The sequence below is a fragment of the Moschus berezovskii genome, chromosome 5 (assembly GCF_049115385.1).
Source record: "Moschus berezovskii isolate FMDL1 chromosome 5, NW_MosBer_1.0, whole genome shotgun sequence".
Taxonomy (NCBI): domain Eukaryota; kingdom Metazoa; phylum Chordata; class Mammalia; order Artiodactyla; family Moschidae; genus Moschus; species Moschus berezovskii.
The window spans coordinates 38,527,904-38,554,183 of NC_142464.1; the positions used below are offsets into that span (position 1 = coordinate 38,527,904).

A 26,280-nucleotide genomic window follows, 5' to 3' on the forward strand; every position below is an offset into this window, starting at 1 on the left:
TCCCTAAATTCAGCATCCTAAGTTTAAAACAAATGTTTTAAAGGGGGGAGGTGCTTTGAGCTAGGAATAGTAGTTTCTACATTTCTATTTACATTCCTTTCAATGGTTTCATATGCATATTATATGAGAAAAGAAAATAGTTTCCTTCATTTAAATGTCAAAATGCATGTTATCTTAAAATTATATGTATAAACATATATTACTATTTTTTTCTACTATCTCCCTTTGAATGTGAACCTTTGACATCCCCCTGGTTTTGCAACTTCTGAAACATCTTTTCTTATTTTATATAAATAGCACATCTAAACTATCTTTTTCTTGATCTGGAACAGAAAATGTGCATGTGATGAAACCGGTTGGTTTTCACAGTGTGTATGTGTTTGTGTGTGTATTTAAGTGTTGGTGTATACAGTTGACCCTTGAACAAAGTAGAGTTTAGAAGCTCTGACCTTCCTCGTAGTATCAAATTTACTTACAAATTTGATATATTTGTATCCTAGGTTCCTTCTTATCTGAGGTTCCTTCATGTCTGCCATTCTGCATCCCTGGATTCAACCAACATTGAACTTGTGTAGTACTATAGTGTTTATTGGATAACAAAAAATCCATATATATGTGGGCCTGTGCAGTTCAAACTCATGTTGTTCAAGGGTCAACTGTATATATAATTAAAAAAATAATACCTGGTATGTGAGAGAGAAGAACAATACTGGTAGGGATATAACATCCTTTCCCTTTCGGATCCCTGGATCACTATATATGTAGTCCTCTGATTTCCTCCAAGTCCTGTCCATCCCTCTTCAAATTGTACCTTTTTATTTAAACTTTTCTCCGTATTCTCATTAAGAATATTCTCACTGCTTCACAGCTAGAATACTACAAGTGCCTTATAAATGTTCTTCCTTCATTAGGCAACACCTGGGATTCCTCAAATACTCCTTTGTTTAGATATTCTTCTCTTCAGAGCCCCACAAAGCTGGTGTGTGTGGGGTCCTGAGTGAAGACACGAGCTCTATCTAACCTGGGTTTGAGGCCTAGCTCTACTTGTCATTAATGTTTGACTTCGGTAAAATACTTAACCCTGAGCCTCAGTTTCTTCAAATTTATAAATGCAATTAATAAATGCCCAATTTACAGACCTGTGGCAAGCCTTATATGAAATAAAACAGGTTTTTAGCCATATGCTTACTAGACAGCAGCTATCAATATTCTGGGGTATCATATTTAATTTTCGCTTCTCTACCTATATTCACCCACCAACATTCTCTCCAGTTCAGTTCTTTTTCATTGTCTTGTCAACACATGATCACTGTTTTCATTTGGGATTTCATGCTTTTCTGTGTTATACCCATCCTCATATCCAAATTCTATTTGCCCTTGAAGTCTTGAAGCTTAAGTCTAATAAAATCTTTTCTCTCCTACTCAGCAATGATTTCTTTTTCTCCTTTTTTTCAGCATTTATTGTCTATACTGTGCAGCTTAATTTACAAGTTCGCATTGCTTAATGTTGACATATGTATGTTGATTCATTAATGCAGTAATCCAAGTCTATGTCCCAATGACTAAAGCAGAAGAAGATGAAGTTGAACGGTTTTATGATGATCTACAAGACCTTCTGGAACTAACACCAAAAAAAAAAAAAAAAAAAGTCCTTTTTATCACAGGGGACTGGAATGCAAAAGTAGGAAGTCAAGAGATACCTGGAGTAACTGGCAAGTTTGTCCTTGGAGTACAAAACGAAGCAGGGCAAAGGCTAACAGAGTTTTGCCAAGAGAATGCACTGGTCATAGGAAAAACCCTCTTCCAACAATACAAAAGACAACTCTAAACATGGACATCACCAGATGGTCAATACCAAAATCAGATTGATTACATTCTTTGCAGCCGAAGTAGGAGCAGCTCTATCTAGTCTGTGAAAACAAGACCAGGAGATGACTGTGACTCAGATCATGAACTCCTTTACACAAAATTCATACTTAAGTTGAGGAAAGTAGAAGAAAGAAAACCATTCAGGTAGGACCTAAATCAAATCCCTTATGATTATATAGTGGTAGTGATAAATAGATTCAAGGGATTATATCTGATAGACAGAGTGCCTGAAAGACTATGGATAAAGGTTTGTAACATTGTACAAGAGGCAGTCACCAAAACCATCCCGAAGAAAAAGAAATGAAATGTGGTAAAATGATTGTCCAAGGCCTTACAAATAGTTAAGAAAAGCAAAAGGCAAAGGAGAAAAGGAGAGATATACCCATCTGAATGCAGAGTTCCAAAGAATAGCAAGGAGAGATGAAAAAGCCTTCTCAAGTGAACAATGCAAAGAAATAGAGGAAAACAATAGAATAAAAAGACTAGAGATCTCTTCAAGAAAATTAGATATACACAATGGAGTATTACTCAGTCATTAAAAAGAATGCATTTGAACCAGTTCTAATGAGGTGGATGAAACTAGAACCTATTATACAGAGTGAAGTAAGCCAGAAAGAAAAATACCAATACAATATACTAACGCATATATATGGAATTTAGAAAGATGCAAATGATAACCCTGTATACGAGACAGCAAAAGAGACACAGATGTATAGAACAGTCTTTGGGACTCTGTGGGAGAGGGTGAGGGTGGGATGGTTTGGGAGAATGGCATTGAAACATGTATATTATCATATGTGAAATGAATTGCCAGTTCAGGGTCGATGCATGTTACAGGATGCTCAGGGCTGATACGCGGGGATGACACAGAGGGAGGATAAGGGGAGGAGGGAGGTGGGAGTGGGGTTCGGGAGGGGGGACTCATGTACACCTGGGGCGGATTCATGTCAATGTATGGCAAGACCAACCAATATAATATTGTGAAATAATTAGCCTCCAATAAAAATAAAAATAACAATAAAAAAAATAAATTAAAAAAAAAAAAAGAAAGAAAAAAGAAAATTAGAGAAACCAAGGGAACATTTCATGCAAAGATGGGCCCAGTAAAGGACAGGAATGGCATGGATCTAACAGAAGCAGGAGAAATTATGAAGAGATGGCAAGAATACACAGAACAGTGTACAAAAAAAGATCTTAATGACCCATATAACCACGATGGTGTGATCACTCAGAGTCAGACATCCTGGAGTGTGAAGTCAAATGGGCCTTAGGAAGCATCACTAGGAACAAACCTAGTGGAGGTGATGGAATTCCAGTTGTTCTATTTCAAATCCTAAAATATGATGCTGTGAAAGTGCTGCACTCAATATGCCAGCCAATTTGGAAAACTCAGCAGTGGCCACAGGACTGGAAAAAGTCAGTTTTCATTCCAATTCCAAAGAAGGGAAATACCAAATAATGTTCAAACTATTGCACAATTGTGCTCATTTCACATGCTAGCAAGATAATGTCAAAATCATTCAAGCTAGGCATCAACAGTATGTGAACTGAAAACTTCAAGATGTACAAGCTGGATTTAGGAAAGGCAGAGGAACCAGAGATCAAATTGCCAACATCTGATGGATCATAGAAAAAATAAGGGAATTCCAGAAAAACACCTACTTCTGTTTACTTGACTAACTTAAGGTCTTTGACTGTGTGGATCTCAACAAACTATGGAAAATTCATAAAGAGATGGGAATACCAGACCACATTACCTGCCTCCTGAAAAACCTGCATATAGGTCAAGAAGCAACAGTTAGAACCGGACATGGAACAATGGACTGGTTCCAAATTGGGAAAGGAGTATGCCAAGGCTATATATTGTCACCCTGATTATTTAACTTATATGCAGAGTACATCATGTGAAATCTGGGCTGGATGAAGCACAAACTAGAATCAGGATGGCCAGGAGAAATATCGATGATACCACCCTAATGGCAGAAAGTGAAGAGGAACTAAAAAGCCTCTTGATGAAGGTGAAACAAGAGAGTGAAAAAGCTAGATTAACTCAACATTAAAAAAACGAAGGTCATGGCATCTGGTCCCATCACTTCATAAGAAATAGATGGCGAAAAATTGTGATAGACTTTATTTTCTTGGGTTCCAAAATCACTGTGGACAGTGACTGCAGCCATGAAATTAAAAGATACTTGTTCCTTGGAAGAAAAGCTATGACAAATGTAGACAGCACATTATAAAGCAGAGACATCACTTTGCCGACAAATGTCTATATAGTCAAAACTATAGTTTTTCTGGTAGTCTTGTACGAATGTGAGAGTTGGGCCATAAATCAAGTTGAGTGCTGGAGAACTGATGCTTTTGAACTGTGGTGCTGGAGAAGGCTCTTGAGTCCCTTGGACAGCAAGGAGATCAACCCTGAATAATCATCAGAAGGACTGATATTGAAGCTCTAGTACTTTGGCCACCTGATGTGAGGAGCTGACTCATTGGAAAAGATCCTGATTCTGGGAAAGATTGAGAACAGGAGGAGAAAGGGATGACAGTGGATGAGCTGGTTGAATGGCATCCTAGACTCAATGAAAATGAATTTGAGCAAACTGGGAGATAGTGAATGACAGGGAAGCCTGGTGTGCTGCAGTCCGTGAGTTGCAAAGAGTTGGACATGACTAAATGACTGAGCAACAGAAGTATCTTGAGAATATCACTGCTGCTCTCAGAGTAGAAGGACTGTATATATTTTGTATGTCCAAAGGGAAAAAATAGTTGTCTCTTTGGCTTCTGGTTATATCCTTCCAACCAACTGAGTGCAGAGCTTTAAATCAGTTGGTGACTGATTCTGGAGCTGCTAATGGGCAATCAATGGAGGTTGCTTTTTTTCTATTTCTGGAAAAGGAACAAAGGGCTTAGAAAGTTGGAAAATAAGGATTACAGATCTATGCTTTTTATTTAAAGGAATATTTTCTACCTTTCTTTTGGGAATGGAAGCATAAAATTTCTTACAGTAGGAAGTAGAAAGAAAGGTGGAGCTGTGCTGTTTGTTTTCTTTTCAATTTTTATTACTCATTATATAAAAAATTGGAGAAATCAAGATAAATAGAAAATTATTTTGATAAGAGAGGATAGAAGACTTTTTAAATATCAAGTGAGCACAAAGGATAGGTATTCAATATATTTGGTTACAAGTAAATAGGATGATCTTTGAGCATAAAGTTAGATAGGTCTTTTATTTATTTCTCAAATATTTAATGAATGCTTACTCTATGTAGGCATGAGATAGGCACTAGGAACAAGCCTATATCCAAGGAGTTCAAAATGAAACAAAAATAGTCAATCATAGACAAATAATGAAAATATATTATAAATCAAAGATTATGATTATTCTGTTCTGTGCCCCTAAGAGAGAGAGGGAGAGGAATAAGAGAGCAATCTCTCAGTGTTTATTTAAAACATAGCTTTTAGTCTGACAAATTAGAGTAGCAGATAAGGAAAACCTGTCCTGTAAATCTAATCTGTGCTCAATAAAAAGATACTGGCTCACAGAAGAAAACAACAAACAAAAAACCACAGCTTGTTAAAACTGTATGTCAGTTTTGGTAGCCAGACTGTCTGGATTTAAATCTCAGTTCTAATGCCCAATAGCTTTGTGATCTCAGTTTCTGTGTCTATAAAATGAGGATAATAATAGTAATTACCTCAAACATTGCTACATGTAAGAACCAGGGTCTTGTACCCAGTAAGCATTATACAGTATGTTTTATATTATTTGTATAAGCTTTTAACAGAAAGCTAAGGGAAGACGGGGTGCATAATCAGCAGAAAACTAAACACAGAAGTAAAAAAAATTGAACAATTTCCAGTTGTAGTGATTTTTTTTTGTGACTCTGAGCAAATCATGTACCCCTTTGGATTAGTTACAACCCTGGTGAAAAGGGAACTACTGCTCATTCTGTTTCTAAAAATTCTGAAACTCTGTGATGTGGTTGAGATATTGTTTATGCATCTTTGCCACTATCCATGAATTCAACAAAATCATTCTCGATGTAGTTTGAAATATGTCCTTGTTTTTGTGCCACTAGGTGGCTCTATTCCTGAAGTTAAGGATTAGTAGCCAATAGGCAAAAAAGGACTCCTTGACACCCCCTAAGGCTTGAAAACAGAGGTGCGCTTGTACTAAGTCCTTGTACTAAATATTTTTTGTTATCTTTTTAGCCTTATGACTAGTTATGGTTCTAAGACATACTGGAATTAATTTTATCAATGGCATAATGATATCAGTGAAAAATTTAGTTCTCTTCCATTTTTAAGTATCTTTAATGTAACAACTTTTGGTGATTTTCTTACACAAAGAACTATTATAAGACAAAGGCCACACAAAATATTTGATGCACAAATAGTTTCAGAGAAATCATTACAAACATTACTGGCCACACTAGTACTCTGACCCACATATTTGGTGAGATAAATAAATAACTTTTGCTTCCAAGTTACCTAGTACTTGTACTCCAAAGTATTGGAACTGAAGCCACTTCATGTGAAGAGCCAACTCGTTGAAAAAGACCTTGATGCTGGGAAAGATTGAAGGCAGAAGAGGGCTATAAAGACGAGATGGTTGGATAGTATCACTGACTCAATGGACATGAGTTTAAGTAAATTCCAGGAGATAGTGAAGGACAGGGAAGCCTGGTGCACTGCAGTCCATGGGGTTGCAAAGAGTCGGCCATGACTTAGCAACTGAATAACAGCAGGAAACAAAACTCTTCTATGCAAATCTACAGTCATCTATTGCAGCACTTACTGGTCCTCTGCATGCCTGTTCACATGCAACCGTACAAGTGAGTGTGTCACTACAGCCCATGATGCTGGTGCCTAAGATGAGCTTGCCAACTTCAGGCGCGTTCACTCAGTGTATGTACTTGGAGACTAACAGTTGTGCACTAATATGTAAGTATGTAATAAACAAATACACAACATTCATGTGTTTGGTCTGAAGGCATTAAAATGTACAAGCATATAAGATATCGGGCAGATAGCAGACAATAAATATAGTTACTAAACCACTATATAATATTTATTTTAGCTACTCATATTTATTACATATTAAAGTACTTTATATCTTATATCTGTGGTTCAGGAGCATAGTCACCTGAGAACTAATTAGTATTTACTTATTAAAAATCACTGTGAATATTATTATTTCATTGAATATAGTCACACGAGCAATCAGTGATCCAGGATAAGTTGCTGTATTAAAACTATTTATAATAATTTGTAAAGTGTAACACAATTATTAAGTGTGATGGTCTTTATAACTTTTAAATCAGTTGATAAAATGTTCTCTTTTCTCTAATGGCTAGAGTCAAAGGGAATGAAGGCAGAGGCTTTCTGGGTTCAAGGAGAGAGTTTGGGTGATAGCTTAACATGGTATGTGTGTAGAGAGAGGGGTAGCCAGATTATGTTTCTTTCCTGGCTCTCTCTTCTTCCAGATGTCCAGGGAACCAGGATGCAGAGTGTCATTATTAAGGAGCGCCACAGAAAAGGACAATTTAAACTGTCAGCATCCATAATGCAAATCAAACAAAGGAAAAATAATTCTCAATGCTTAATATTGTTTTCCAGTAGATCACTGAAAGATACTGACTCAGAATTAAAATCTCCAAAAGGTAAAGTGCCACAGGGATAGTAAGAAATGGAACACTTGGTGTGATTAAATATTTCTTTAATTGCTATTATATTTATGTAGTGATTTTATTGGCTTCATTTTTTTTTTTTGCATAAAAGACCTAGAAATCAAATATAGAAACAAAAAATATCTGTAGTGAAGAAAAGGCCAATTAACTGCAACTGATGAATAAACAATTCTTTTCTTGAAGACCTGGTTCATGTTTAGCATCACTTAAACTTTTCTGCTGGCCTTATACCATAGAACCCTGGCATCCCCTTCATTCCATTTTCCTTTCCACTCTCTCTTCTATAGTTATGAGAAATAACAGTGTGCCTCTTTGATCAGAAGCATCTCTTCTGCCTGGTCCTTCCTCCTCATTTCCCTTGGCCCCATACTAGATCAGCCTTCATTACCTTATGCACCCTGGTTTGTTTTAGTCTTTGCTGAAATCCATCCTTCACATCAAAACTAGATTAACTTTCCCTTAAATACCATCATCACCATTTTACTCCTGGGCTTCATTATGAACAATAGGTTCTTGTAGCAGCTTGTAGCCTACAATATGAATTTCAAACTTCAAATTTTCTTTCAGATTAATTTGATGTCTTTATTGTTACCCAATACATTCTGATCTCTCCCACTTCTATTCTTTGGTTTTCATTGTTTCTCCAAGAATTCCCTTTTTCCTTCAACCTAATTATTATTCTAGGAAATGGCGACCCACTCCAGTGTTCTTGCCTAGAGAATCCTGTAGACAGAGGAGCCTGGTGTGCTGCCATCTATGGGGTCGCACAGAGTCGGACACAATTGAAGCGCCTTAGCAGCAGCAGCAGCAATTAATATTCTCTACTATTCTTTCAAGGTCAAGTCCAAGTTTCACATCCTTTGAAGAACTTTCATTCATATTTCCTTGGATTATCTCTTTATTCTGTATGGAATTCAATTTTTTCAATATCTCAACTACACAATTTAATCCAGTATAGATAAGCAATACTGATAAATGTCAGTACATATTTATAGAAATGTCTGCATTGCTCATTGTTTCATGTGCACAGGTGTTTTATCTACAACTAGAAAATGAAAATCATGGCATCCGGTCCCATCATTTCATGGCAAATAGATGGGGAAACAATGGAAACAGTGACAGACTTTATCTTCTTGGGCTCCAAAATCATTGCAGATGGTGACTACAACCATGAAATTAACATGCTTGCTCCTTGGAAGTAAAGTTATGACAAACCTAGACAGCACATTAAAAAGCAGAGGCATCACTTTGCCAAAAAAGGTCTGTCTAGTCAAAGCTATGGTTTTTCCCATAGTCACATATGGATGTGAGAGTTGGACCATAAAGAAAGCTGAGAGCTGAAGAATTGATGCTTTTGAACTGTGGTGTTGGAGAAGACTCTTGAGAGTCCTTTAGACTGCAATGAGATCCAACCAGTCCATCCTAATGGAAAAGAGTCCTGAATATTCATTGGAAGGACTGATGCTGAAGCTGAAGTCTAATTTTTTGGCCACCTGATGCGAAGAACTGATTCACTGGAAAAGACCCTGATGTTGGGAAAGATTGAAGGCTGGAGGAGAAGGGGATGACAGAGGATGAGATGGTTGGATGTCATCACTGACTCGATGGACATGAGTTTGAGCAAGCTCTGGGAGTTGGTGATGGACAGGGCAGCCTGACATGTCTGCAGTCCATGGGGTCGCAAAGAGTCAGATACGACTGAGTGACTGAACTGAACTGAGACCACAAGTGATTTTCAAGTAGATTCCCTTAGTATATACTCATCATAAACATGCTTTAATTGATAAACTTCATTTATACCTTAATATGTTACTTGCCAATTTATGTATATTTTGGTTATCTTACACTCAGACTTTGTTTTTTTGGGCTCCAAAATCACTGCAGATGCTGATTGAAGCCATGAAATTAAAAGACGCTTGCTCCTTGGAAGGAAAGTTATGACCAACCTTGATAGTATATTAAAAAGCAGAGACATTACTTTGCCAACCAAGGTCCGTCTAGTCAAGGCAATGGTTTTTCCCGTGGTCATGTATGGATGTGAGAGTTGGACTGTGAAGAAAGCTGATCGCCGAAGAATCGATGCTTTTGAACTGTGGTGTTGGAGAAGACTCTTGAGAGTCCCTTATACTGCAAGGAGATCCAACCAGTCCATTCTAAAGGAGATCAATCCTGGATGTTCATTGGAGGGACTGATGCTAAAGCTGAAACTGCAATACTTTGGCCACCTCATGCGACGAGTTGACTCACTGGAAAAGACTCTGATGCTGGGAAAGGTTGGGGGCGGGAGGAGAAGGGGACGACGGAGAATGAGATGACTGGATGGCATCACCGACTCTGTGGACATGAGTTTGAGTGTACTCTGGGAGTTGGTGATGGACAGGGAGGCCTGGTGTGCTGTGATTCATGGGGTCGCGGAGAGTCGGACACGACTGAGCGACTGAACTGAACTGAACTGAACACTTAAAATGGTCCCCAGAAGGGACCATTAGTAAGTTGTATTATTGTTCAGAGTTATTTACTTCCCTCTTCCCTTTATGTAGGGTATACTTACATACCCCACTGATTCGGAGCTTGACCATGAAACTCTTTTTTAGTTAGTGGTCTATGAGCAGAGGTGATGTATGCCACACCCATGCAAGAAGCGCAGGAGGCACCAGGGTTCTGCTGGCCTCTTTCACAAGTTCTCTTTGAAATGAAAACAACTTATCCCAGATAGGACTGCTTCTCTGGCCTGGTCCCTGGGACAAGAAGCTGTACAGGGGCCTGCAGTTGACCCACAACTCACAGCAGGATTCAGTTAAATCACAGCCCTTATGTTCCATGAATGAGAAATAGCTTTTTTCAAGTCATTGGTACTTTGGGTTGTTTGCTACACAGAAAAGGTGACTAATGTAGGACTTTAGAGTTGATGTAACATCCTCATTTGCTGATAAGGAGAGATATCTAGGTTTTTAGTAGCTAACAGAAGAATCACAACAAATATTTGAACTACGGACTTGTTCTGTTAAATACAAAATACCTGGATTTTTGTTATGTTGAAATTTGGGGGAATATCACTCAAATTTGGGGCCTTAGTACTACCGAGACTACTACCCAGTACTGCTTTCCTTTGTCTGGCTTTTACCTAAAGAATATCTAGTAATAAACCAAACGAACTATCAGTGTCAAAGATATTACACTCTTCTAGGTTCAAGCTTGTTTGGTAGTAGATAGAATAAAATGCAATGAATTTTAAAATACCTTTCAGGCCCAACACTTTCATCTACATTGTTAATCCAAAATATACATTTCAAAATCTTCTTTCTTAAATAACATAGAAAATTCTGATCTCACAATGAATATTACTTAATAAATTGTCTCCTAAATTTCCATGACAAAGTCGCATGTGTGCTTTGACACCAAATGACAAGACTAAAATTCCCACGTTTTCCCTTTGCAAAACTGAGATGGAAACATCCCTATCAGTATGCGCTTCAGAATTTTAACTTGGTCCTGAAGTTTATTTTATGCTTTGCAGTTTTTAGAAATGAATTAATTTTGCTTACTTTATGACATTTTTAGTCCCTAAAAATTCAGAGACTAAACTCAATTACAATTTTATTTTATTTTCTTTATCAATTTTTTGAGAATAATTAGTTATATGCAGCAATAACTTTTCCCTTTTAATGGGAAAAATTATACTTTAGTACATGCTTTAGAAAATGAATGTTTTATTGTACAACCATTCATAACTTCCCTTTTATGCTGTTGTTTATTGTAGTTTTCCAAACAAAGAAAACAAAATGTAATAAACTAAATGGAGTAACCAAGTGAATTTTCTCTTTCTGTATTTTCTGTCTTCTTATTTGAACTGCACACAAATCTTACCTTTGTGAAAAAACATCCCGGTAAGGACTGCCATGCTGTAATGCAATTCCATATCCTCGGTCAGCAACGGTATTCCCAATGGTATAAAAGGAACAATCTGGGTCATTTATTGCCACATATTCCAATACAGCTGCATCCCATACAAAAGCGTAATTTCCATATTTCACCTGTGCAAATATGAAGAACACGAGAGGAAAAAGGTTTAAGGTCATATAGACAGGATAAAAAAATGTTACGTTGCCATACAATTAACAGTGAAAACAGTAATAGGGCCTATATTTCATTAAATACCTATTCTGAATGAGAATTTGGTTTTTGGTTAATTTATAGCTCTGTTCTCTTGGAAATGCAATGAAGTTGGAATGTTAACTATGTTTCCAGGCACACCACTTATAGTAAAATGACCCCTGAGCAGTAAATGTCATCTGAACTGGGAGAACAGTAAATGCAGGGATGGAAGTCACGTCTTTGAGTTTCTTTGAGCGCAGTAATTCTTATACAGCTGGCCTTGTGTCTTTCAGGACCCTGGAAATTGTGCTTGTTTTTGGAGTTGTTATAAGAGATATTGGTTCCTTTGGATTATTAGGCTTCTAATCCAGGTAGGCTTTTGTACCATTCAACATGGGTATTATTTTCCTGTCTGTGACCTGTACTCTAAATGAATTCTGTAAGTACAACTCATATTGAAGAAAATAACTAACACTGCCTGGCTGGCAAGATTTCTTGCCCTATGTCCTTCTAAGTTAATCTGTTGTCAAGTGTGACCTATGGTAATCTTGTGGTCAAACTTGGTAGACGCTGCGATGAGGAAAAAAATTAATTATACAACTTTCTCTATCACCATGTAGGGAACATGATTTTTTCTGGGTTGTTTATAATATCTTTCAATGATTATCCCTTTTTTCTATTAGTAATCATTCATAAGTTACAAATTTAGCAAAAATAAAAACAGATCTTAATAAAGTTAATTTAGAAAATTATTATATATAACATAAAACTTAATTCATAAAATAGATGGAACTAATAATTAAATTAAATATTCAGTGTGTTTATTTGCTTGTTTGCTTATTTCAGGGGAAAGCAATACTTTGGTAAATATGATTAGGGAAAAAGAAAAATATATCTAAGGATAGGTAGAGGGAATGATGTTAGCAAAATGGGTGAATAGGAGGTCCCCCCGCTTCAATTGTGTTAGATGCTCTGTTGTGTCCAAATCTTCAGAACCCCAAGGACTGTAGCCTGCCAGGCTTTTCTGTTCATGGAATTTTCCAGGTAAGAATACTGGAGTGGGTAGCCATTCCTTTCTCTAGGGGATTTTCCCAACCTAGGGATAGAACCTGGGTCTCCTGCATTGTAGGATTCTTTTCATCTGAGCCGCCAAGGCCTTCATATCTCTAGAAAAATATCAATGTAGTAGCCATCCTTAAACAAAAGTGCCTTTGTGGGAGGTTTGGGACCTAGGCTGAAACTCAGGCAGAGTCTAGGGCTGATGTAGGATGCTTTTAGAAGGCGGCATGTACCCCAGTGGCCAGATGGCCCACTGTGGTCCTGGCTACAGTCCTAGAAGCAGCCGTATCTCCCTGTGGACTGTGCTCCAGCATCTGTGAAGATAACAGGTAAGGATGTCCATTTTTACCACTTCTATTCAATATAGTACTGGAAGTTCTAGCCAGAGTAATTAGACAAAGAAAAATATACAAATTTGAAAGGAATAAGTGTAATTATTTCTATTTGCAGATCATGTGACCATATGTGTAGAAAATCCTAGAGAGTACAAGTTGTTGTTCAGTAGCCCAGTCATGTCTGACTCTTTGTGACCCCATGAATTGCAGCACGCCAGGCTTCCCTGTCCTTCACTATCTCCTGGAGTTTGCTCAAACTCATGTCCATTTAATCAATGATGCCATACAAACATCTCATCTTCTGTCATTGTCTTCTCCTCCTGCCTTCCTTCTTTCCCACTGTCAGGGTCTTTTGCAATGAGTCAGCTTTTCACATTAGGTGGCCAAAGTATTGGAGCTTCAGCTTCAGCTTCAGCATTAGTCTTTCCAATGAATATTCAGAGTTGATTTCCTTTAGGATTGACTGGTTTGATCTTCTTGCAGTCAAAGGGACTCTCCAAGAGTCTTCTTCAGCACCATAATTTGAAAGCATCAATTCTTTGGTGCTCAGCCTTCTTTATGGTCCAGCTCTCACACCTGCACATGACTACTGGAAAAACCATAGCTTTGACTATACAAAGTGATGTCCTGTATACAAAGTGATGCCTTTGTCGACAAAGTGATGTCTCTGATTTTTAGTCTGCTGTCTAGTTTTGTCATAGCTTTTCTTCCAAGCAGTGTCTTTTAATTTCATGACTGCAGTCACATTATATACAAAATAAATTCCTATAGTGCAATACATTAATTAAAATTAACAAAGAACCAAAAATTTAAAAATCCACAAAACTAGAAAAATCTTATATTGGAAAAAGAATGGGACATCCAAACATAAATATAGGGGAAGAAAATGTAAGTAAATATTTAATATATTTAACTCTGTTGTGTGTGTGTGTGTGCTCAGTCGTGTCTTGTTTTTGAGATCCTGTGGACTGTAATCCATCTGGCTTCTCTGTCAGTGGGATTTTTCAGGAAAGAATACTGGATTGGGTTTCCATTTCCTCCTGCAGGGGACCTTCCAGACCCAGGGATTGAACTCGCGTCTCTTTTGGCTCCTGCATTGCAGGCAGATTCTTTCCCATTGAGTCACCTGGGAAGCCACCTTAACTCAGTTAGCCCTCTATATCCATGTGTTTTGCACCAGTGGATTCACCCAACTATGGACAGAAAACATTCAAAAAATAAAATTCCAGAAAGTTCCAAAAAGATTAATCCCAGATTAAGTTGGAGGTTGAATTTGCTGCATGCTTGCAACTGTTTACATAGTATTTACATTGTATTTGCAAATTTTTACATAGTATTTATGCTGTATCAGGTATGAAAAGTAATCTAGAAATGACTTAAAGTATATGGCAAGATATGTGTAAGTTATATGCAAATATTACATCATTTTATACAGGGGATACAAAGAACCCTGGGTTTTGGGGTTCCTAGAAATAATCCTCTGCAAATACTGAAGGATAACTATACTACCTTTATATATATTTGCTTCAGTTCAGTTCAGTTCAGTAGCTCAGTCGTGTCCGACTCTTTGCGACCCCATGAATCACAGCACACCAGGCCTCCCTATCCATCACCAACTCCTGGAGTTCACTCAAACTCATGTCCGTCGAGTCAGTGGTGCCATCCAGCCATCTCATTCTCTGTCGTCCCCTTCTCCTCCTGCCCGCAATCCCTCCCAGCATCAGAGTCTTTTCCAGTGAGTCAACTCGTCGCATGAGGTGGCCAAAGTTTTGGAGTTTCAGCTTTAGCATCAGTCCTTCCAATGAACACCCAGGATTGATCTCCTTTAGAATGGACTGGTTGGATCTCCTTAGGTTAGGCTAATACCAGATACTTGATAAAAAGTTTTGCATGAAATATGGTCTAAAAACTTCAGACCAGTTTACTGTGCACAGTGGATACTTTTTGTTGGGAGTGAATTACCCCAACCAAACCTATGGGATCTCAAAACAGATAAATAAGTCAATGTAACTATTCATGGAGTGTCTCCTATACCCTAGGCAGTATGTCAGGTACTATGGGTCAGTGCTTCTCAAAATGCAATGCTATTAGAATTAGAATTACCAGCGGATTCTTGTCTTAAAAAAATGTAAACTCCAGACCCAACCCTAAACTTACTGCATTGGAACGTTTGGTGTTTGAGACCTGGGGATACAAAATCTTGATAGTTGACGATCTTACGAATACTACAATTTTTAAATAAAATTGTTTTGAAAAAAATGAGTAATATAATCAGGAAGAATTTTTGAACTTGAGGCTTGATATAATTATAAAAACTGATAGATTATTGGAATATTTGTATGGGAGGGAGGAAGTACTTGTTTAAGTTCCCTCTATATTGATTATTCGTGTCTGCATCGTCACCCTGAAGTCCTTGCTATCTCTGATCTTTGGTATTAATTACACTAGGGAAGGAGTTCTCAACTGAGACCTCTATAATGAAAGGCAGATTAAGAAGAGAAAAACAGAAGTTTATCGATACGTGTGCCTTGTGCATACAAGGGAGATGTCCAGGGAAAATTGAATAACTCAAAGAAGTGGCTTGGAATTCAGGATGCAATACTATTTAAATAGGGAATGGCAGGGGGTTATGGTCATTTGGGGAAAGTAAAGAATCTGCCTGCAATGCGGGAGACACAGGAGACTCCAGTTCGATTCCTGGGTTGGGAAGATCCCCTCCTCCTTGGGCTTCCCCAGTGGCTCAGACAGTAAAAGGAATCTGCTTATAATGTGGGAGACCTGGGTTCGATCCCTGGGTTGGGAAGATTCCCTAGATGTGGGCATGGCAACTCACTTCAGTATTCTTGCCTGGTGGGCTACAGTCTAAGGGGTTGCAAAGAGTCAGACATGACTGAGTGACTAGGCACAGACACAAATGATTTTTAGCAAAGACCTTTAGAAGAATAGAAGGGTAGTATGATAGTTGGTGACAAAGTTGTATGGTGTTGACTTCCAGTCTCTTCTGTGATGAGTCAATATTCCTTGGATGATGAAACTCCCGAGGACAGAATTTATGATGATTAAGTTCCTTTGGAAGATTTATCTTTAGGCAAATAAAAGCAGTTCAGAGAAAGCCTCTCCCTGCATTTTCTGTTTTTCAAGTGTCTGCAGTTCAAAATAATATGTCAGTGTTGCATATTTTGGGGTGGCTTATTCTGTTTCCCTTCATCACCAACTTTTATATCTGTCATTTTAACTTTCTGGGTCTATACTTACAAGAGAGATAGCAGTGGCCTTGAAGCCTCTTCTAGTGACCTACTTTGATTTTTGCTACTTTCCTCCATTTCAAACAGACAATCTCTCCTCCTGCATCTCCTTGTAGCTTCTTTACAACCATCCAGGGACCTCCCCAGTTGGAGACATATTGCTTTGCTATTAGAAAAGTGTTCTAGCATTGCTGTTCCTGCTTTGTGAACTGTAGAGCTCCATTTAAATGTACAGTAACATTATCATTGCCATTATATACTTGCTTCTAGTAATTCTAATGTTACAAAGCATTATGAATGCATTTTAAAAAGAGAACCATTAAAACAGTATGATTATAGCCTACAGCAAGGCCCTTGAAATGTTGCATAGTAACCCAAACTATTTTAGCTTTTAAAAATATCCCTGGCCTTTTTCATCTACTGAAACATACAATCACTGTCCTTTACATGACTTTTAACCATTAAATTAAAACTATCTAGAAAATACTCATCAGCAAAACCTAAAATCACTTTTTAACAGAATAATAATTGAAGGTTTGGCATGGGAATTTTCAAGTCATCTGAATAGGTGATGGATATTATTTAAAAATTTTCCACTAGTCTTTGTTGTTGAGGTCATGTTTGGATAAGCAGCTAAACTATGGTCATTATTTTCCAGTGAATTCCATGCCAGTAGAGTAATTGATACAGGTTAAACCAGAGGGCAAAAGTGTATCCATGTCAACACATTTCAGGCCTTGTTTGTAAAAAAGGAAAGGAATCCAAAGTGGCATCTACACCCAATATTATTATTTCCTGGTCCCTAGAATGCTGTAGTGATTGACAGACAATGGTAGCTATTGATACTCAGCAACTGTGTCCTCATAATAGGGCTGAGATGCCAAAAGCTTGTGATGGATTTCTCAGTACTGAGATCATGCTAGAAGCTAGGTTTTGTTCCACTTCTACAATATGTCCACAGAAATCTTTCTTTGAATTTCATTTTCCTGATAATTGGAAGGACTGATGCTAAAGCTGAGACTCCAACACTTTGGCCACCTCATGCGAAGAGTTGACTCACTGAAAAAGACTCATGCTGGGAAGGATTGGGGGGCGGGAGGGGAAGGGGACAACAGAGAATGAGATGGCTGGATGGCATCACTGACTCAATGGACATGAGTTTGAGTGGACTCCGGGAGTTGGTGATGGACAGGGAGGCCTGGTGTGCTGTGATTCATGGGGTCGCAAAGAGTTGGACATGACTGAGTGACTGAACTGAGCTGATGTATTACTCCTAAATAATTTTTTTATTGGAGGATAATTGCTTTACAATATTGCGCTGGTTTCTGCCATACATCATCGTGAATCAGCACAGGTATGTCCCCTCCCTCTTGACCCTCCCTTTGTCTTCTGCCCCATCCCACCCCCTGTAGGTTGTCACAGAGCACTGGGTTGCGCTCCCTGTGTCACAGAGCAAATTCCCCCGGCTCTCTATTTTACGTTCCGTAATGTATATGTTTCCATGCTGCTCTCTCAATTCATTCCTCTCTCTCCTTCCCCCACTGTGTCCACAAGTCTGTTCTCTATGTCTGTGTCTCCATTACTGCCCTGCAGATAAGTTCGTCAGTACCATCTTTCTAGATTCCATACACACGCCTTAATATACAATATTTGTCTTTCTCTTTCTGACTTACTTCACTGTGTATAACAGGCTCGGAGTTCATCCACCTCATTAAGACTGACTAAAATACATTTTTTAATAGCTGAATAATATTCCACTCTATATATGTACCACAACTTCTGTATCTATTAATCTAGGGAACCCTCTTGCACTGTTGTTGGGAATTGATACAGCTACTATGGAAAACAGTATGGAGATTTCTTAAAAAAACTTGAAATAGAACTACTACCATATGACCCAACAATCCCACTACTGGGCATATACCCTGAGAAAACCATAGTTGAAAGTGATGCGTGTATGAAAGAGATCCCAATGTTCATTGCAGCACTTTTTACAATAGCTAGGACACGGAAGCAACCTGGATGTCCATTGACAGATGAATGGATATGCATTACTTTTAAGATCCTGAAGGGATCTTTAGGGGATGTAAACATGAGTAACATTTTGGCTTCTGCCCTCAAGCCAGTTACAATTCAGTAGCAGAGATAAATCAAGCACTAAATTGCTGTAACACGAAGTGTATTGTGGTAAGTACCACAGAAGAAGCTTAAAGTATTAAAGTAGTTTAAAGCAAGGGGAACTTAATTGTCATTGGGGAAGTCAGGACAATTTGCTCAAATATTATGGTAACTACAAGAAAATCCAAATATTATAGTTCCTTATCTTTTATGCTTAACTGATTGAACAGAGATACTCTTTGGTGACCATTTCTTATTCATGCATACTCTTTTAACCTTCCAGTTTTCTGGAACTTTCCATTTGTCAGGTGAAGAACTATAAACATTTAATGTTATTTTCTCAAATATTTGCATTTCTTACCACGTAAAGTGAAAAGTGGGAAAATTATTTTTAGTAAAACCTATACCTGTGCTCTTCACCGTGTTGTGGACTATGGCATATTTCTGTTCCTCTGTAGAAAGCCCTTGTCCTGAATGTCCCTGTACCCATATCTCCATCATGACCTAATGCTGAAAGCACTTTTCAGTTTATTAGGCAGCATTCTCCTGTAATAACTGCAGGAGTCCAAGCTGCAAGCAAATACAATTATCACTACATGTTACCTCAATTACCTTGGTTTTAATGAGGACACTATATCCTTTCTCATATAAATCTTTAATCTATCAAATTCCTTCAAAGTTCACTTCAAAATCTATAGCTACAGAGGGACAGTGATGATGATCCCTTTTTATTAAAAAAACATTCAGTGGAAATAATTATGGAAACATGACATTTAAACCAGAGCGGAAGAGAAGAATTCCCTTTACTGAAGAAGGAATATCTTCCCTCTCGCCTCCACTTCTTCCTCATGATAACAGCTAACATTTAGATGATATTGGGCACGTTCAGGGTGGTATGGCCATAGACAATCGCTAACATTTAGAAAGAATTTTTTTCATTCTTAAAAATACTTTTACACATAAATTTGTTCTTAGCAATACAGTGAGGCAGCTGATATGATACCTAATTCATAGATGTGGTAAGGAAACTTGCTCTAAGTTGTAGCAATTATTTGTGGTAGATTTGGAACTTAAGCTCAAGGCCACCTTCTTTGCGTTTTTCACTACATAAAGATAAATTCCCAGGAGATTTTTGCCATAGGAATGCAAAAACATTCGAGAGATAGTGGCCTTTGTCTTCAAGGCACAGCCTATCTAGTTGGAGAAATAGTATTTACATAAATAAAAATAATGCAACATAGTTTGTAGCCAGAGAGAGCCATGGAAAGAATGCAACTTCTATGTGATCACACTATTAAGATGAACAAGGTTCAAGCTTTTAAAAAACAGGTTGTTTATTTGTTAAAACTGCTGGAATGAATGAAAACAATCTGGTTTTTATGATTCCAGACCCCTTAAGCCTGTCGATTTTGTGACTACTGCTATGTAAGCATTTCTGATTTTCAGGACTAAAACAGAAGCAGGGCTTTTCATAATTAAAATAAAAGCTGCAGGCTAGAACTGTATTATTTTTGCTCATGAAATAAAAATTAAAAGGCCTGAGAACAATGTGGGAGAAATAAATGCTACTTTTGCGCTCTAAGCTGCTAACTTCTTTACAATTTAAACTCATGGTTGGTAGGGGATAAAATGATTGTGAATTACAGGCACAAAGAGTTATGATTAACCCAGAATTGATCTATAGTGGTCCTTATAATTCATTGCCCACAGAAGTCCTTTAGATGGGATAGCTTTAATATTTATGACATATGGTTCTAGGTGGTGGCCTCTCCCACTCTGGGCAAATTAATAATTTAACATCTTTCATCAGGTCTTCTGAATTTATCCAGCACAATAAATCATGCTCAACTCCATATTTTAGCACTTAACACTGACTTTTAAAATATATATGGTTTTGTTTACTGCCTTAATTGTTGGCTTACTATATTTTCTCTTGTATTATTTTGAAATTTGAATTTGTGCTCCAAAATAGTCATCACATGGTACAAATATTCACAAGAAAGATATGAATATGTTTAAAATAAATATCAGCTTATTAATAAAACATCTTCTTTAACCTAGTAAAGAAGCAGTAAGTCTACTTCTCACTCTTTTGCTTTTCTTTTTTGAGGTTACTAGAATGCTGTGATTTTGTGTGTTTTTTTAATGGTGTTTTGAAGTGTTCTGGGAATGTGAAAACTAAACCCAGTTTCCTTGCCGTCAGTGACAGCTTTCTCCTGAAACCAGTGGCTGCTAGAGTCAAAAGATAGAAGGTTAGTAGGGCTTATGGTTCTGGATAATTGAGTGTGAAAAAGAACTGGTAATTCTCTTTAGGCTGGGCGAGTACCTGAGAAAACCAGTGGAACCTCTAGGGAAGGCAATGAAGAAACTAAGTTTGAGAGAATGCTTGATTCACAGAGACCTGGGGTCCTTGATTTCCCCTGTCCTCTTCCTTAAATATTTGTCCTCATGAATATATCTGTTCTGTTGCCTTTAAACTGTTCAGGAAGGAGTCAAGTGGGTTGGCAGAGACCACTCAGTCTTGGAGCCTGGGACAGAACAGGAGACTGGTGAACCCACTGCCTCTTCCATGTGCCTTAGAAGAAGGATTTGTGAATCACTCTCTTCTCTATTGCTGGCCTATGAGGAGGAGAGGACATTTCACCTTCTGCAGTTAGCAAGACTGCCAATACCTATGATAATCCAACCTGAGGCCCCAGGAGCTGACAAAGAAAAATAACTTTGTATAGTGAATACCACAGATAGGGAAAGATGAAGCTGAACAAGAAGAACACATTTGGGGGAAATAACACTGCTGTGACAGAAAGTTTCCAATTTTAAAAGAAGAATAAAAAGAGCACTTGATAAAATTCAACCTGTGAGTCTGCAAAGATTTATGTGACTACAAACCTACCTCAATTTTTCAACCAAAAAGCTGAACAGATGAATTGAAAGAGAAACTGCTCATAAAAGTCCTGCAAGCTCAAATGGATTAACTAGGGTGACAACTGTCCCAGATCACCTGAGACGCTTCAGTTGTAGCAATGAAAATTCTAAGTCGAGGGAAGCCATCTTGGGAGACAAAAAGTCCAGGCTTTCGGAAGGTCCCTCTAGTCAAGGCTATGGTTTTTCCAGTGGTCATGTATGGATGTGAGAGTTGGACTGTGAAGAAAGCTGATCGCCGAAGAATTGATGCTTTTGAACTGTGGTGCTGGAGAAGACTCTTGAGAGTCCCTTAGACTGCAAGGAGATCCAACCAGTCCATCCTAAAGGAGATCAATCCTGGGTGTTCGTTGGAAGGACTGATGCTAAAGCTGAAACTCCAATACTTTGGCCGCCTCATGTGATGAGTTGACTCACTGGAAAAGACTGATGCTGGGAGGGATTGGGGGCAGGAGGAGAAGGGGACGACAGAGAATGAGATGGCTGGATGGCATCACCGATTCGATGGACATGAGTTTGAGTGAACTCTGGGAGTTGGTGATGGACAGGGAGGCCTGGTGTGCTGTGATTCATGGGGTCGCAAAGAGTCGGATACGACTGAGTGACTGAACTGAATTGAACTGAACAGGAGATTTGGGGAAAAGTACAAAATCCATACAGCAGCTTAAAAGATAGGAGTTGCAAACTACTATGATTGTAGCAGGTGAATATGACAGACATTATTTGCCTTCTGCAGTTGCTGTAACTGTTTTCCCCGCAACTGTGGGTGTTCGCAACTTGCTATTTATAATAGCGAATCACCAATCTTGTATCAATGTGAATACTAAGACTTAAGTGTGCAGTTTAAGTGCATTGTAATCACGAGTGTTAACAGTCCTTCACCTGTGGATTGACTGTTATTCTTGGTATTATCAAGATGATGCTAATATTTTTAACATTGTGAATCCTGTGATCATTTTTTTAAGAGCTCAGATGATGAAATGAAAATGATTGTAATACTAATCCCACCTGACCCCAAACATCAATGAAAAAGAAGCCTAAATGACTAGACTCTCTTATTACAGAGGGCAGGACACAAATAACTGAATTAGGGAGGTAAATAAGCAAAACAGCACGCTACTATGTAATATGAAGGAAAGCATTTGGAATTAAATACAATAGAAAAGGAAATGTGAAGGCACACAACGGGGAGACTGAATTTCACAAGTTGGGGATGAGACATGCAATATTTCTAAATCGATCAAAAGTTTTTGTGTCTCCCCAAAGACACCAATGTTCAGTTGAAAATAGCAGCTGCTGAATTGGTTTGGGCACACCACATGAACAAACATACTTCATTGTATTGCTCCCCTGATAGCTCTATGAAACCAAGTAAAGCTATTTTTCCCAATTCTGAGGTTTCAAGTGAATGTACTACGGGAAAACAAAAGGAGGAAATGTTGATAATGGATGAGTTAGTTCTTCAAAGTGTAGAGCTAATTCTTTCAGATTTTACCTGACTGATCACATTTTTTACAAGAAAACTCTATGTCACTGAATGGCAATGAAAAATGATCCCTCCTGTTCTTAGAGACTTTAATTTTAAAAAGATAGTGTCAAATCATATTCTTGATTTCTGTGAAGATTTTACTAAACTACAGAAAGCACAAAACTAGAATCTACTGATACCTTGTCCAAATACAAAGACTTTAATAATCATTCTGCAAATTATGCAAATATATCAAATGAAAATTTTGGCAAATACTATTCAGTGGATAAACTTCTTATTAAGGAAAATATTTTATCTGCAAAATGTTCTAAATACTTTGTAAGCAACACTATAAAAAATGGTCATGATTTGCTGACAGGTAATATTGAAGCTTTCATTATGAAACATTTTGGTTCTTTTTGCTTCCTCAAAATGTGAAGAGACACTTAATGATAGATTTTATTTAATAGAAATGGAAGGACATGGCCTTCATAGACATATGCCTAAAAGAGAGCTATTAAAGGTGAGAATGTGGATTACCTTAAAATCACATTTTCAAAGTGTGGGACAAGAAGAATGTCTTTCATTAATTTGGAAACACACTGAGGATGTCAGTGAGGAAAATGATTACAGTAAGCAGAACTTTATATGCTGTTTTTTCAAACTTGTTTGATGATTTTGAAGAAACCATGGTATACCTGCGAAAGGATGAACTGAATGCAACTCAGTTTTTCAATTTTATGTGTAGATTATGACAAAATCTCATGGCAAAAAAATAACACTTTTTTTTTTTTGGAAATAAGACTACTCTCAGTTCAGTTCAGTCACTCAGTCGTGTCCGACTCTTTGCGACCCCATGAATCACAGCACACCAGGCCTCCCTGTCCATCACCAACTCCTGGATTTCACCCAAACTCACGTCCATCGAATCGGTGATGCCATCCAGCCATCTCATTCTCTGTTGTCCCCTTCTCCTCCTGCCCCCAATCCCTCCCAGCATCAGAGTCTTCCAATGAGTCAACTCTTTGCGTGAGGTGGCCAAAGTATTGGAGTTTCAGCTTTAGCATCAGTCCTTCCAATGAACACCCAGGACTGGTCTCCTTTAGAATGGACTGATTGGATCTCCTTGCAGTCCAAGGGACTCTCAAGAGTCTTCTCCAGCACCACAGTTCAAAAGCATCAATTCTTCGGCGATCAGCTTTCTTCACAGTCCAACTCTTACATCCATACACGACCACTGGAAAAACCATAGCCTTGACTAGACGGACGTTTGTTGGCAAAGTAATGTCTCTGCTTTTTAATATGCTATCTAGGTTGGTCATAACTTTCCTTCCAAGGAGTAAGCGTCTTTTAATTTCATGGCTGCTATCACCATCTGCAGTGATTTTGGAGCCCCCAAAAATAAAGTCTGACACTGTTTCCCCATCTATTTCCCATGAAGTGATGGGACCAGATGCCATGATCTTAGTTTATATTGCACAGGAAGCTGGAATGTTAGGTCCATGAATCAAGGCAAATTGGAAGTGGTCAAACAGGAAATGGCAAGAATGAACGTTGACATTCTAGGAATCAGTGAACTAAAATGGACTGGAATGGGTGAATTTAAGTCAGATGACCATTATATCTATTACTGTGGGCAGGAATCCCTTAGAAGAAATGGAGTAGCCATCATGGTCAACAAAAGAGTCCAAAATGCAGTACTTGGTTTCAATCTCAAAAACGACAGAATGATCTCTGTTCATTTCCAAGGCAAACCATTCAATATTACAGTAATCCAAGCCTATGCCCCAACCAGTAATGCTAAAGAAGCCGAAGTTGAACGGTTCTATGAAGACCTACAAGACCTTTTAGAACTAATGCCCCCAAAATATGTCCTTTTCATTATAGGGGACTGGAATGCAAAAGTAGGAAGTCAAGAAACACCTGGAGTAACAGGCAAATTTGGCCTGGGAATACAGAATGAAGCAGGGCAAAGGCTAATAGAGTTTTGCCAAGAGAATGCACTGGTCATAGCAAACAACCTCTTCCAACAGCAGAATAGAAGACTCTACACATGGACATCACCAGATGGTCAACACCGAAATCAGATTGATTATATTCTTTGCAGCCAAAGATGGAGAACCTCTATACAGTTAGCAAAAACAAGACCGGGAGCTGACTGTGGCTCAGATCATGAACTCCTCATTGCTAAATTCAGACTTAAATTGAAAACTACTCTATTTCCTCCCCAAACTACTCTAACTTCCCTCTCCCAAAAAAGTCACCATAAAAGGAAACTGAGTTAAACCGGACTTATTCAATTTCTTTACTAAAACTGTAACTTTAGATTCCAGTATTGATTTCTCAAATTCAAATTATCTCTGTTTTAAAACCATTTTCCTAAGAAAGCAAGCATTAACTTATGAGGACATGCAATGTGCTTTAAAGTCTTTAAAAATGATGGACATCTTGGACATACTAGCCTATATGATGAATTTATAGATCCAGAACTATGACTGACAAAAGACAAATCTTTAAAAACAAACTTGTAGAATCAAAGTGTATGGTTATGACTGGGACAGGAGCAAGCTCAGCCATATATAAATGGCAACACAGTGGCCTCTAGGTGGAGTTAACTGAGGAGCAGTTACAGACATAGTAGAAGAAAATGAAGAGCATCTTTGTGATCTGAGGGATGGTGATGGGTATGTATAGGGGAAAAGATTTTACAAAACTTAGAAAACCAAACCATAGGATGAAAATGCAAACTATTTGATTCAATCAAAATCAAAATTTTTTAGGTAGATGGATGCCATGGACCAAGTTAAAAAGCAGGTGATAGATTGGGAAAAAATATGTGTAATGTCTCAAATAAAAGAGGTGAACTTCCCTCTCCCCCAAAAAAAACAACCCAGAGTGTATGGGCATAGACATGTGGACAGAGTGGGAAGGGGACAGTGGGACGAATTGGTAGAGTGGCATTGACATCTATTCACTACCATGTATGAAATACATGGTGAGTGGGAAACTGCTGCATAGTACAGGGAGCTCGGCTTGGCACTCTGTGACTAGGCAGAGGGGTGGTATAGTGGTTGGCTTAGAAGGGAGACTCAAGAGGGTGGGGATATATGTACACATGTAGCTGATTCACTTTGTTGTATGGAATAAACTAACACAACATTGTAAAGCAATTATACGCCAATAAAACAAAAAAAATGTATGTGTACCTTTTTGGAGAGTGGGCAACAAATTCCTACACGTTGAAATACCTGCTATTGATAATAAGTAAACTCCTATTTCCTGCCCAAATACTTCCTCTAAGAGCATATTGAGCTTGATGTCATCCCATAGGAATGATAGTAGAATCAGTGTTACATGGACTTGATAAGAGCAAAGTTTCCAGTCAAAGTAAATTTGATATTTGACTATTTTCGGTTTTATCACTATATAAAAGACAAGAAGGATGTTCTGCAGATTGCAGGCACTTCAGAGAAGAATTA

General features: G+C 38.0%; 1 protein-coding gene across 3 annotated transcripts in view; it reads right to left on the minus strand.

Moving 5' to 3' along the window:
- The window catches only part of GRID2 (glutamate ionotropic receptor delta type subunit 2), a 1,729,520-nt gene that overhangs the window by 174,214 nt on the left and 1,529,026 nt on the right, over positions 1–26,280 (minus strand). For all 3 annotated transcript variants that reach the window (XM_088836035.1, XM_088836036.1, XM_055434840.2), the window contains one exon: positions 11,427–11,593. In XM_088836035.1, coding sequence (XP_088692161.1) covers positions 11,427–11,593 — 167 coding nt within the window. The remainder of the gene's footprint in view (positions 1–11,426; positions 11,594–26,280) is intronic.